Source organism: Pongo abelii, chromosome 17 (genome assembly GCF_028885655.2).
Source record: "Pongo abelii isolate AG06213 chromosome 17, NHGRI_mPonAbe1-v2.0_pri, whole genome shotgun sequence".
Taxonomy (NCBI): domain Eukaryota; kingdom Metazoa; phylum Chordata; class Mammalia; order Primates; family Hominidae; genus Pongo; species Pongo abelii.
Window position 1 is genome coordinate 37,583,074 of NC_072002.2, and position 14,867 is coordinate 37,597,940.

General features: G+C 44.9%; 1 protein-coding gene across 4 annotated transcripts in view; it reads right to left on the reverse strand.

Moving 5' to 3' along the window:
• TMEM241 (transmembrane protein 241) overlaps positions 1-14,867 on the reverse strand; it is a 147,789-nt gene that overhangs the window by 92,170 nt on the left and 40,752 nt on the right. For 3 of the 4 annotated variants that reach the window (XM_024236171.3, XM_024236169.3, XM_054537710.2), the window contains one exon: positions 2,684-2,761. The exons of the other annotated variant lie outside the window; for it this stretch is intronic. In XM_024236171.3, the coding sequence (XP_024091939.1) occupies positions 2,684-2,761 (78 nt within the window). The remainder of the gene's footprint in view (positions 1-2,683; positions 2,762-14,867) is intronic. 4 annotated transcript variants of the gene reach the window in all.

Sequence of the window (14,867 nt, forward strand, 5' to 3'; positions counted from 1 at the left end):
TAATTTGGACAGGTCAGGTTCCCAGAGCTAAGCCACTCTCAGGGAAGTTCTGCCCCTGAACCTCAGTGACCATTTAGTGACTATTTAGCTCAGTCCCAGTTCTGGAGGCTGAGCCCAGAGCTCTGAGGAGAACCATCACGTGGTTCCTGCCATTGGAAGACTCAGGGAAGCAGGCCTGAGATGCGGAGAAAATCATGCCGTATCTCATTGATCCTAAGACACCATTGATTGTAAAACTTCCACTTATTTTATGCATTAGGGAGAAAGAAAAAAAAATTACACCACAACACATCATTGATTGTAAGAGCCTTCCCACTGTAAATATTCAATTAAAATGTGAAAGAAAAGAAGCACATGTTAGAACTGACGGACTATGGAAACTGCACGATGGTGTTGTAAGTAAAATGTCAGAGAAAGGTGACCATCCAGGGAACCCTCCAACTGCCCAGAGATCAGCCCAAGTGCCGAGAGGCCTCCACCTCCCAGCTTTGGCCGTGGGACTGCCAAATAGAAAACGACAACTGTCTAAGCCCAGGGCTGCTCACTCCAGGCCCTGCCTAAGGGCTCAGGGGATGGAGCTCTTTTTCCTCAGTCCCAGCCAGGCAGCCTGGAGAAGATGAGGACTGAACTAGGGCGGCAGCAGCTGTGAGGGTAGAGGAGGCACAGACTTGGTAATAGGCTGGATGTGGTGGGGAGGGGATACTGGGGAGTCCAAGGGGCCTCCAAGGTTTCTGACTTAGGTGATGATGACCAGGATTGGGGCTACCAAGTGAGAAGCAGGTCTGGAGAAACAGATCAGTTTCATTTCAGATGTCCGGGGAGAACCATAGGACAGCAAGCCCCAGGGCTCTGCAGGGGAGCTGAGCTCAGCAGGAGGTATGGGCTGGAGATGGAGACTTGGGGGTCCTCTGTGAGCAGCAGGTGGCTGGCACAATGGGTGTGGATGAGATTTTCCAGAAAGTGTGTGGCATGAGGACAGAGGCTCCTAAGAAACAGCCTAGGGAAACCCTGAAGAGGCAGACAAAGGAAAAGGAAGAGAAAGATGGATGAAGGAAAAGCCCAAGACACAGGAAGGGAACCAAGCAGGGAGGGGGCATGAAGGCCAAGGGGGCCCAGAGAGGCCAGAGGAGAAAGTGGGGGGAATGGCAGAAACAGACACGATGAGTCGCACAGATGGAGCCACCAGTGCCTTCAGCCGGGGAAGTTTCAGGGGAACGGTGGGGGCAGAAGCAGGAGCAGCAGAAGGTGACAGGGACAAGAGGGCATGGACAACACCAAGCCCAGCCCTGTCTGAGGCCTGCGGCATGGAAGGGGAGAGAAGGGATGAGGCAGAGTGGGAGGTGCATGGGCAAGGCAGCCTGAGATTTTCCTGTGCGAGGGATGGTTTTGTAAACACACCCTTCCAGGGCTGGGTGAAGTGAGTCTCTTCTGTCTCTCATTGCCACATGGGAAGGACAGCCCATCCTCTCCTCGGTGCACTGATAACACCAAGCATGTTTATGGGCCCAGGGAAATAAGCCAGGGAGAGGCTGACAGTGTAGAAGAGAGGAGAGATGATTGACAGGGCCACCTCCAAGGAGCGGCGGGATGATGGGGGGAGATTGGTATGGTCATGGCCTCCTTTCCTGCATACCTGTAAGAAGCATGTGGCCTGAGGTGACCAGCTGGCCTCTCTATAGTTTAAAAGTTCCAAAAATTGGGCGGGGTGTGATGTTTCACACCTGTAATCCCAACGCTTTAGAAGGCTGAGGCAGGAGGATCCTTTGAGCCTAGGAGTTCAAGAATAGCCTGGACAACATAGCAAGACCCTCTCTCTATAAATAAAAATTAAAAAGTAGCCAGGTGCAGTGGCTTGTGCCTGTAGTCTCAGCTGCTCAGGAGGCTGGGGCAGAAAGATCACCTGAGCCCAGTAATTTGAGGCTGCAGGGAGCTATTACTGCACCATTGTACTCCAGCCTGGGCGACAGAGCAAGACCCTGTCTCTAAAAATAAAAATAAATTAAAATGTTCCAAAAATTGATATGAAATCAAATAGTAAATGCCAGAAGAAAACAAAACTCCAAAAAGAAAGACCAAATTAAAACCACCTCTAATAACATTACTAATTGTTGCTAATGTGCAGAGCACCTACTGCATGCAGGAAATGGCTGGAAGCAGTTACTTAACAGTGATAGTTGCTGTGTTCTTCAAAAAAGCCTTGAACAAGCTGGTGTCATTATTACCACACCTTGCACAGATGGAGGCCTGGAAGGTGAAGGAGCTTGTTCTAGCTGATATGAAGTATAGCTGATATTGGAGAGAAAAGCAAATTTCCCTGGGGTGGGCTAGTGCCATGGCACCCTGTGTAAAACTCTGCTACGCCTTGTCCTGTGGTGCTGGATTGGCCAGGGGTAGGAATGCTTCCCCAGCAGACCCACAGCAAACTCCTCTTTGTCTCCTGAGGGTCTGGGTCAGCCTGGCCTGGATCTGAGTTCAGTTCATATCAACAATATTCCCACATATGTCTGGTGAATTGCAGCAAAGTCAAAACTGTGTCCCATGGTATCAGTGACCACTATCAGGTAATCTTGCCTGGAGATTGGTGGAAGGAAAAGGCAGACACTAATTTGGGCCATAAAAAGAAGAGTACTTCTTTGAAATTTAAAACAAGGAAGTAACACTAGCATTTTGCATGATCGTTTACCTCTTTCCGAAAACACTTCTGGTACCCACAGATGATAACTTCAGCTACATTTTGCAAAGTGAGAAACACAGGAATGGCCTGAAAGAAAACCGAATAAAAAACATGAAAATATTTTCTTCGATCTCATAATCACGTGGTTCTTGATTTTTTGCTTAAAAATAAAGAGCTGTGGAAACTTTTGGCATCCACATATATAATCACTCCAGCAAAGACTTCTACGTGGATTAGCGCTCTTTGCTGCAGTATTTCTCTGTAAGTGGATGTAGAGGTTCCCCTCCTACGGGCATTCTCATCAACAAACATTTAAGTCTCCTGTGTGTCAGACACTGTGTCCAGTGCAGGGAACACATCCCATGACAAGGTAAATATGCCCCCTCAGGCGAGAGCTCAGATGGGGCAAAAGTGCACCCCGCCCAGCACACGCAGAGCAAGCTTTCTTGGAGGAAGTGAAGTCCAAGAGGACTTGGACGACAAAGTGAAGTGAAGGAATGAGAACTGAATGATGAACTGGCATGGGCCAAACAAAAAGCAGGGAGGTGGCAAAGTGGCCCAGGCAGAGGGGCACACCAAGATCCAGAGGAGAGAGCGGATCCAGCTTCTCCGGGGAATGGGAAGAAGTGGGGCATGGGTGGAACATAATGAGGAAGGGGGAAGTGAGGGACAGGAAGGCAGAGAGGTATTCACAGGCCACACTGGGAAACAGGATGGTTCTGAGGGCCCCAGGAACCAGTGAAGAGTTTTAAAGCTGACCATAACATGATCTGCATGTTTAGAGGAACTTGGGCTGCAGGGTGGAAGACAGGAGGCAGAGAGGGCTGCAAAAGTCTAGGGGTGCCATAGGATGAAAAATGGCCCCCTAAGGCCAGGCGCGGTGGCTCATGCCTGTAATCTCAGCACTTTGGGAGGCCGAGAAGAGTGAATCACGAGGTCAGGAGATCGAGACCATCCTGGCTAACATGGTGAAATCCCGTCTCTACTAAAAATACAAAAAAAATTAGCCGAGCATGGTGGCAGGTGCCTGTAGTCCCAGCTACTTGGAAGGGTGAGGCAGGAGAATGGCATGAACCCAGGAGGCAGAGCTTGCAGTGAGCTGAGATCGCACGACTGCACTCCAGTCTGGGTGACAGAGCGAGACTCTGTATCAAAAAAAAAAGAAAAAAGAAAAATGGTCCCCTAAAAGACATCCACATTCCAGTCCCTGGAACCTGTAAATGTTGTCTGATATGGCAACAAGGGATCTTTGCAAATGTGAGTAAATTGAAGATCTTGAGACAGGAGATTATCCTGGATTATTGGGTGGGCCCTAAATGCAATCACACATATCCTTATAAGAGGAGGCAGGTTGACATGCACAGAGAAGGGGCAATGTGACCGCAGGCAGACTGGAGTGATGCAACCACAAGCTGGGCAATGCTGTGGCCACCAGAAGCTGAAAGAGGCAAGGAACAGAGCCGTAGAGGCTCAGGACCGGGCACAGCCCTGCCCACACCTTGATTTCAGACTTCTGGCCTCCAGAACTATGAAGGATACATTTCTGTTGTTTTAAGTCACCCAAGTATGTGGTAATTTATTACAGTAGCCACAGGAAACGAACACAAGGAAGGACAGGATGGTGACCTGAACTTGGTACTGGCAGCGAAGATGCAGGAAAGGGGCCACATCAAAGAAATATTTAGGAGACTGAACTGAAGTAAATATTTGAATAACTGGATAAACTCTCACCAAAAAAAAAAAAAAAAAAAAAAAAGGGAGGAGAAAATATAAAAAATGTAACAGTGCATTGTTAGGACATACTGGTACCTACTGCACATTTCCCATTGCTGGGACATTTGTTAAGAGTGGCATACTCTCCTAATGGATAGGTAACCTTGACAAGGTGAGGGGGGAGAATGAGGAGGAGAGGAATTCTGTTGCCTTGTTTTTCGTTTTTATTTTTGTTTTTTGAGACAGAGTATCGCTCTGTCGCCTGGGCTGGAGCGCAGTGGTGCCATCTTGGCTCACTGCAACCTCCACCTCCTGGGTTCAAGCAATTCTCCTGCCTTAGCCTCCCAAGTAGCTGGGACTATAGGAACCTGCAACCACGCCTGGTTAATTTTTGTATTTTTTTAGTAGAATCGGGGTTTCACCATGTTGGCCAGGCTGGTCTCGAACTCCTGGCCTCAAGTGATCCACCTGCCTTGGCCTCCAAAGTGCTGGGATTACAGGCATGAGCCACTGCCCCTGGCCTGTTGTCTCTATTGTTGATAATGATAATGATGCTTCCTGGAAGGCAGAAAATGAGAGTAAGAGCATAGGTTTTGTCATCACTCTGGGCTCCAGCTCCACCACCTGCTAGTGGGGCAAGGCCTGCATCCAAACTTTTGTTTCCTCCCCTGTAAAGCAGGGATAACAATACCCCATAGCCTGGAGCTGCCAAGAGGAATGATCCAAATACTATATGTTAAGGACCTTGATGAGTGGCTCAGGAGCACTGCACAAAAGGTGTCAATAACATTAACTGGTGGCCCCGCCCTCAGCAGCCTCTGCAGAGGACCAATCTGGGTACTCTGCTCCAGTTTAGAGGACCTGCTTCAAAATTATGCCGCTTGCCTACTTTCAGATGAATTTATTTTTTATCTTTACGGAGGACATATTTTTACCTTGTTTTTAAAACTTCTATAGCTTTATATAGCTGTGCCATTTTAGTAATCTGTTCTAACTCGCACTGTTTCATTTCTGAGTTCTTGCCTTACATTTTTCTTACCTTTTTAAAAAAACATTTTCTATTTTTATATTTCATTAAAAGTTCAACTCAAATTGTTTTTTTCTTTTAAAATAGAACTATTTCAGTTTCTGTTTTTTCATTTATCTTTGTGTTTCTTTTTATTCCTCTTAAATTTTTAGATTTTAACTTATTTTTCATGTTTGTTAAGATTATTAAAGAGATTACATATTTTTAAGTTGGCTTTCTCCATTAGGCCCATGTTTGGCAAACTTGGGCCCTGGCCTTCCAATTCTTGGCTTGAAAGGACAGCAAAAAAAATCTTGGACAGGTTAATCACATGACACATGGAAGCTAATATTAAAGTGGGGGCTGGATCTTACTGAATTAAGACCTTATGTAAATGTTTTTTGCCTCCTTGGCTATAAAATCAGTAATGAGGTCAGATAATTCTAGATCCAACTTTAGACTTCGACAAGGCTTAATTTTCTCAGTTTTAGGACCTGCAGGCTGCTTTCTCAATCTTCCTAGGCCCTTACTCTGATCAGATTCTGGAAAAGGATCTATTTATACAAGTAGAATTAATTTTAAAGTACACTAACAATAGACACCAACAATGTGTTAAACATAGTGCTAAGTATTTTATGTGTATTCTCTTATTTAAACCTCCTCCCAGCACCTCTCTTACCAGATGCTATTACCCTGATTTTATAAACAATGAAAATGGGGCTGAGAAAGACTGGCCACTTGCTCGAGTATTCACAGCTGGTTCGGCGGCAAAGCCATGACCCCAATCCAGGCCTGTCTAACTGCAAAGCCCACACCTTCTAGCCTTGGTGTTATGACACACAAATTATGTCAAGCCACAGTGAAAACTTCTGGGACCTCCAACTGTTCAAAGTTCAATATGACTGGTGTGTTCCAAATCCTGGCCGTTTGCTTACTCCAGTAATAAACCTGCTGATATGGTTTGGCTCTGTGTCCCCACCCAAATCTCATGTCAAATTGTAATTCCCAATTTTGGGAGAAAGAACACGTGGGAGGTGATTAAATCATGGGGGTGGATGTCCCCCTTGGTGTTCTTGTGACAGTGGTTCTCATAAGATCTGGTTGTTTAAAAGTGTGCGGCGCTTCCCCCTTCATTTTCTCCTGCTCCACCATGGTAAGAGGTGCTTGCTTCCCCTTCACCTTCCACCATGATTGTAAGTTTCTTGAGGCCTTCCAGCCATGCTTCCTGTACAGCATGCAGAACTGTGAGTCAATTAAACATCTTTTCTTCATAAATTACCCAGTCAAGTAGTTCTTTTTTTTTTTTTTTTTTTTGAGATGGAGTCTTGCTCTGTCACCCAGGCCAGAGTGCAGTGGCGCCATCTTGGCTCACTGCAACCTCCACCTCCCGGGTTCAAGTGATTCTCCTGCCTCAACCTCCTGAGTAGCTGGGATTACAGGTCCTGCCATGAAGCCCAGCTGATTTTTGTATTTTTAGTAGAGACGAGGTTTCACCATGTTGGCCAGGTTGGTCTCGAACTCCTGACCTCAAGTGATCTGCCAGCCTCAGCCTCCCGAAGTGCTGGGATTACAGGCACAGGCCACCGTGCCTGGCCTGTCAGGTAGTTCTTTATAGCAGTGTGAGAATGGACTAATACAGCTGGTAAGAACTAAAATGGATGAACTCAGAGTAAACCTATACCTTTTTAAAAAAGGCTTTCTTCTACTCCTGCTTAATAAATTTTAAATCTGATTTTCTCAAGCCATTTTTTCTACTGAGAAGCTAACAGGCTTTAAAGACCATTATTCCACAATTGACCAGTTGCACTCTATCAGCCTGTGTAGGGCTCTATTAAAAACAATATTAAGACAGTTTGCACCTTTTTTTTTTGAGACAGAGTCTCACTCTATTGCCCAGGCTGGAGTGCAGTGGCATGATCTCGGCAACCTCTGCCTCCCAGGTTCAAGCAACTCTCCTGCCCCCAACCTGCCGAGTAGGTGGGATTACAGGCATATGCCACCACGCCCAGCTAATTTTTGTATTTTTAGTAGAGATGAGGTTTCACCATGTTGGTCAGGCTGGTCTCCAACTCCTGACCTCAGGTAATCCATCCGCCTCGGCCTCCCAAAGTGCTCGGATCTACAGGTGTGAACCACCATACCCGGCCAGTTTGCAACTTTAATTACCAGTCTTTCCCTGGCCTCTAACTCTGTACAATTCCTAATGTGAACTATAACCCATTAGTTCAGGAGACCACTAGTGACTGATTCTTTCAGAAAATCTGCCCTTTATTATCTTTAAGGAGTCAAGTTCAGCAGGACTTATTTTTGTTAAATTAAACAAAAATGCTAAGAAATGATAAAAGCAATAATAGTAGCTAAGATATCTTGAGTGCTTACCACATATCAGACACTGTACCACTTTTATATATTTAAACTTCATAATAACCCTATGAGATAGATATTATTAAAATCCCCATTATACAGTCAAGAAAACTGAGGAATATGTTCTGGTTCTCTTTTTTAACTGACTCTTCATGATTTGAAACCACTTTTGGATGATCTAGATATCTGCTAAAGAGAAACAGAAAACTAGGTGATGCTCTTCACCACTGTCAAGACTGTAGGAATGGCCTCAACATCAAAAGGTCCTATTCTCCTTCATCAGGGAAAATGGCACAACATCAGGAACCATAAAGCCCCAAGCAGCATTTTTGAAATAATTCTGTAAAAATGTAATTGACCAAATTGAACCATACTGCAGGAAAATGCATTAAATTACTTAGGGACACAATTTGCAACTACTTTATTCCTAGAATCCATTAGCTGAAAATTCAACATTTCATCCACGCACCATTGAAATTTTTCTCTGGCTATGAAGAGAAATTGGTAACTCTCACTTAGAAATATTTCATTATTCTCATACTTCCTAGAGTGGAATTTTGAAGGCTTGGTTATTTGTTCAGGTGTTGGAACTGACTTAGAATGGTTTCCCATGGAAAGTCTTGACCCCGCTCACAGGCACAGCTTGGGTCACTCTGCAGAGGTGTGAACGACTCCCCTATTCAAGCATAAGTTCTGAATCAGCTTCTCAATTTTTGTAAAAGAATGTCAATCCTACCTTTCTATCTGGGTGATTTTTAAATATGCAGGTGTGTCCTTAACCTACAATACAGAATAACTGACCTCCAGGTCCTTGTCAAAGAAAGTAACTCTGAACTGTCGGCTGCCTAATTTTTACCAAAATCGTGCATGCAAGAAATAATGTTCCTAGGCCGGGTGCGGTGGCTCATGCCTGTAATCCCAGCACTTTGAGAGGCTGAACCTGGTGGGTCGCCTAAGGTCAGGAGTTCGAGACCAGCCTGGCCAACATGGTGAAATCCCGTCTCTACTAAAAATGCAAAAATTAGCCAGGCATGGTGGCAGGCACCTGTAATCCCAGCTACTCAAGAGGCTGATGCAGGAGAACCACTTGAAGGGAGGCAGAGGCTGCAGGGAGCCAAGATGGCAACACTGCACTCCAGCCTGGGTGACAGAGCAAGACTCTGTCTCAAAAAAAAGAAAAGAAAAGAAAAGAAAGAAACAAAAAGAAAGACAGAAAGAAAGAAAAGAAAAGAAAGAAGAAAGAAAGTTCCTAGAGGATTGTCTAAAGCCCTGAACGGAGCCAGATAACCAGAGACGCATGGATTTTACCCCAGAGAACTGCTCCTACTGAACAGTGCTGTGTCATCATTCTGTCTCCACAGGCACTAAGAATTCTAGACACTGGTGACTATTGTGAGTGTTATAAGGACATTATTAAAGACCTGCCTCACTGAGTCACCTAGCCTATCCTTTATGAGGCCTCAGGAAAACTTCAATTAGTTGTAATTGTGTTTTAAGTTGACTTTTTTTGCTGAAATGCCATGGCGTGATCATAGCTCACTGCAGACTCAAACTCCTGGGCTCAAGTGATCCTCCCACCTCAGCCTCCTGAGTAGCTAGGACTAGAGGCACATGCCACCAGGTCAGGCTACTTATTTTATTTTTTGTAGAGATGAGATCTGGCTATGTTGCTCAGGCTGGTCTCGAACTTCTGGGCTCAAGCAATCCTCCTGTCTCAGACTCCTAAAGTCTGGGATTACAGGCATGGACCACAGTGTCCAGACTTTCATAACTTTTTTATTTGGCTGCAGAAAGCTCAGAGCTGAATTCAGACCCAATTGTAATAATGTTGTGAGATATTACAATATAAATTTCTAGGTGCTAAATCTCTCTGTGACATCATCTGTTACTTTTTATTTAGATTTCTTTCTTTTTCTTTCTTTTTTTTTTTTTTTTTGAGACAGAGTTTTACTCTGTTACCCAGGCTGGAGTGCAGTGGTGCGATCTTGGCTCACTACAACCTCTGCTTCCTGGGTTCAAGCGATTCTCCTGCCCCACCCTCCCGAGTAGCTGGAACTACAGGTGCACGCCACCATACCTGGCTAATTTTTGTATTTTTAGTAGAGACGGGGTTTTGCCACATTGGCCAAGCTGGTCTTGAACTCCCGACCTCACGTGATCCGCTCGCCTTGGCCTCCCAAAGTGCTAGGATTACAGGCATGAGCCACCACGCTGGCCCTTTTACCTAGATTTCTTATACAATTCTCTTCATAAGAGTGTTTATCTTTTTTTAACTGTAATTATTTTTGTAAGCTACCACACATCCCCTCTGGAAGAAGGTGAGGTATCTGAATATGCATATGTGCACATATAAGTGAATATTCATAAACTGACTTGCATGAAATACACTGTAGTGTTTATTTACATTCATCTTACTATTCTGCCATTAGACGGCAAACTCCTTGAGGGCAGAGGACCAGACTGCCTTCTTTCCCAGCCTCCAGTACAAGCTGGGAGGTCCTCTTTGCCCTTCATTTGAGGATCACATAAAGTAGCTGCCTGGTGTGTAAGGGCCTCAACATATGAAAAATAGATACCTTGCAGTACCAGGAGCTCCTCCAATTTGGCAAAATGCTAATCCTAAGAGAGATGCCAGGGAATCAGAAAAGGCCTAAGGGGGCCTCAGTCTTCCAGCCTGGCATTAACGCATGGGTGGGATGGTGAGCAGACTTGCCTGCTCTCAGTGAATGGCTGTTTTCTCCACACTTTACCCAAGTCCACTAACTGAATTTGGTTAAACTAAATATGCATATCCCACAGGAACACAGATGAGTTCTGAATGAGACAAGTAAGAACACATTAGCACCCCCTCCTTTTCATACAATCCTCAAGAAAACGCCTGCTGGAACCTAGGTGATTTTTATTTTTATTGATTTTTTTGAGACAGTGTCTCGCTCCGTCTTCCAGGCTGCAGTTCAGTGGCATGATCTTGGCTCACTGCAACCTCCACCTCCCAGGTTCAAGTGATTCTTCTCCCTCAGCCTCCTGAGTAGCTGGGATTACACGTGCGTGCTACCATGCCTGGCTAATTTTTTGTATTTTTAGTAGAGATGGGGTTTCACCATGTTGGCCAGGATGGTCTCGATCTCCTGACCTCATGATCCATCCGCCTCAGGCTCCCAAAGTGCTGGGATTATAGGCATGAGCCACCGAGCCTGGCCTAGATTTTTTTTTTTTTATTGTGGTAAAATATACATCACAAAAAGTTGCCACCTTAACCATTTTTAAGAGCATAGTCCGTCCACACTGCATTATGTACATTCACACTGTTGTACAACCATCACCACCCTCCACTGCCAGAACTCTTTTCATCTTGCAGAACTGAAACTCTGTGCCCATTAAACACTATCTCTTCATTCTCCCCTACCCCCACCCCTGATAGCCACCATACTACTTTCTGCCTCTATAAATTTCATTACTCTAAGTACCAGATATAAGTGGAGTCACACAGTATTTATCTTTTTTGTGACTGACTTATTTAGCATAGTGTTCTCAAGGTTCATCCATGTTGCAGCCAGGATTTTCTTCCTTTTTAAGGCTGAATAATATTCCACTGTTTGTATTTTTATTTTTATTTTTTTGAGACAGAGTCTTGCTCTGTTGCCCAGGCTGGAGTGCAATGGTGCAATCTTGGCTCACTACAACCTCTGCCTCCTGGGTTCAAGCAATTCTCCTGCCTCAACCTCCCAAGTAGCTGGGATTACAGGCACTCACCACCATGCCCAGATAATTTTTTGTATTTTTAGTAGAGGCAGGGTTTCACCACATTGGTCAAGCTGGTCTCAAACTCCTGACCTCAGGTGATCCACCCACCTTGGCCTCCCAAAGTGCTGAGATTGCGGGTGTGAGACACTGCGCCCAGCCCCATTGTTTGTATTTATCACATTTTATCTATTCATCCATCAATGGGCACTGAGACTGCTTCTACCTTTTGTCTATTGTGAATAATAGCCAAATGAATATGGATGCACAAGTAACTCTTCCTGTCCCTTCTTTCAATTCTTTTGGGTATATATCCAAAAGTGGAGCTGCTGAATCATAATAATCCTACCTTTGATGTTTTGAAGAAGCACCATACTGTTTTCCATAGCAGCTGCACCACTGTGCATTCCCACCCGTGGTGCTCAAGGGTTCCAACTTCTCCACATCTTTACCAACACTTGTAATTCTCTGGTTTTTTGGTAACAGCCATTCTCATAGGTGTGAAGTGGTATCTCCTACAGTTCTGATTTGCATTTTCCTAATGATTAATGACGTCGAGCCTCTTTTCATGGATTTATCAGTCTTTAAATGTCATCTGTGGAGAAACATCTATTCAAGTCCTTTGTCCGTTTTTCAATCAGGTTGTTTGCTTTTGTTCTATTAAGTTTTATGAGTTCTCTACATAGCCCATAAGTGAATCCCGCAATTGATGAGTGATTAGGAAATATTTCCTCCCTTTCTGGGGGTTGCCTTTTTACTTTGTTGATAGTATCCTTTAAAGCACCAAAATTTTTCATTTTGATGAAGTCCAATTACTCTATTTTTCTTCTGTTGCCTGTGCCTTTGGTGTCATATCCAAGAAATCCTTGCCAAATCCAACTTCAAGAAGCTTTTCCCCTAGGAGTTCAATGTTAATAATAAGCCATTTTATGGCTGTGCGCGGTGGCTCATGCCTGTAATCCCAGCACTTTGGGAGGCTGAGGCAGCTGGATCACCTGAGGTCAGGAGTTTGAGATCAGCCTGACCAACATGGAGAAACTCCATTTCTAGTATTTTTTGTACTAAAAATACAAAAGTAGCCGGGCGTGGTGGTGCATGCCTGTAACCCCAGCTACTCGGGAGGCTGAGGCAGGAGGATCACTTGAACCCGGGAGGCAGAGGTTGCGGTGAGCCGAGATCATGCCATTGCACTCCAGCCTGGGCAACAAAAGCGAAACTCCATCTCAAAAAAAAGAAAAAAAGCCATTTTATAAGAGTTACAGGACAATTTTTAGAGGGAGCAAGATGATAAGAAAAATCTGGGGAGGAGTTTACTATATTGCCACTGAGCCCACATTTTAAAAACTAATCCTTGTAGTCGGACTCTGATCACCTGTGATGAAAACACAATGTGATAGAGGGAGCTGCCTCTCATCAGCAGTAACAGGGACATTAGGGGTGGATGCTCCATTCTACACCAACATTTACACTCTTCCTTTGTGGCTCCAAATTCCTTTATGATAGTGGAGCCAAACAAAGAGAGAGGGTACCCACGGGTACCATTTTGCTTAACTGAGTAACTCACTCCACATGGGTTTAATGATCCATGTGTGTTTCCTCATCAACATCCCCCCACCGCACACACAATCCCATCTCCATCCCCAGTATGTTGAGTGAATATTGTGCTCATGGAAGAGAGAAACAAGGACAAGCGATTAGGAAGGACCAAGATCGAAGAGCTCCGCAACGAAAACAATTCCTGTCCTGTCAAGGTGCCTTGACCTAGACTTGTAGGGTCCCTCCAGCTGCAGACCCTGGCCTCCCCCAAGCAAGAAAACAGCATGGCTTGAGCCAAATTGCCAATGCCAGGATGGCCTCTCTCCACCAAGCTCAGTAATGTATGAATTTGTACATCTGTTCTGAACACTGGCCAGCACAGGCTGAGGCAGTCCCATCCAGCTGAGAAGGCTTTTGACCAGGAAATTATAACAAGAGTCATGAGCCATCAAAGTCATACTGTCCCTCCAAGACTGACACTCATCCATTAGAGCCATCATCACTGTGACCTTACTCAGTGTAAGAAAGCTGGGCAAGCAGGCCCGAATCAGCCCAAGTCCAACTCACACTTCATCAAGATTGGTGACAGAAAGTGCCTGGCACATGCTTAACAAAATATTCATGGTGGCTGTTCCCATGGTGAGCTGTGTGTCTTTCACTCCCTGCCCCATCCCTTTCAGTTCCTCAAGGTCAGAAACCAGGTCTTATTTGTCTTTATGCCCCCAGCACATAGTAGGTCCCAAATAACTATGTGGTGAATGGACAGCTACAAGAAAAATCTCCTTTCCCTTAACTCTGTAGATCATTTGGTTGTGAGTCTGAGGTAGAAAAATCAACCAAGAGCTTTTCCCATAGTATCTGTGTAGAGTTAACTCAGCTTCCTCCCAGAAGCTACAGATCAGGAGAACAGAACTTCAAGGCCTTGTCAGATAAAGGAGGGCTTTATGGAGCAGAGCTACCCCGAAAGTGTTTTGCATAACAATACATCTACGGATTTTAATGGAGCGCTTTTCCCCCATTCCTTATGGATTCATTAAACTGACAGCTTGGCACCAGCATATTGATGCCTGTTTTCTATCCAACACAAACTGTACAAGTGCCTCATGTTTATCCACCCTGTGAATTTCTAAGCAACGATGTAAAAACAAAGAGCTCAGAAACAAAGAAAAGATGCTGGGTTGAGTTATTTTACTATAAAACAATAATAAGCATCTGCTTTCCGCCCTCCTTCCACTCTAATTGGGTGTATTTGGTTTTTGGCTGTTTCCCTTTGTTCAAAGATTTTGAATTGCAACAGCTTCTTTTTGCTTATTTAAGAAGAATGTGCCCTCAGCAGGGTGTATGGCCTGTGTCTGTAGTCCCAGCTACTCCGGAGGCTGAGGCAGGAGGATGACGTGAGCCCAAGAGTTTGAGGCCAGCATGGGCAATACAGTGAGACCCCCATCTCTAAAAAAAGGCTGCGCTCTAGGGGAATGCCACTCAAAGTGCTGGTCCTCGAGAAGATAAGGAGTTGGCAAGAGAATGTAAAATCAATGCATTGCTTCCTTCTTCAAAATGTCTTGCTATGAGAAAGAAAAAGCCAGCTCAATTAAACAGTGTGATTAGTGCCAAAGTCGATCTCTTCATGGACAGGTAACAAAGAATTCAAAGACGGGTACAGCTGCAGATCACAGCTCAAGAAGCATTGTTGAAGGCTGCAGAACTCCCCAACTGCCTGAAAACACACTAGACTGACATTTACCATGGTCTTCTGAGAGGGTTTGGCAACTTAGTATCAGTACGTGTGTGTGTGTGTGTGTATCAGTACGTGTGTGTGTGTGTGTGTGTGTGTGT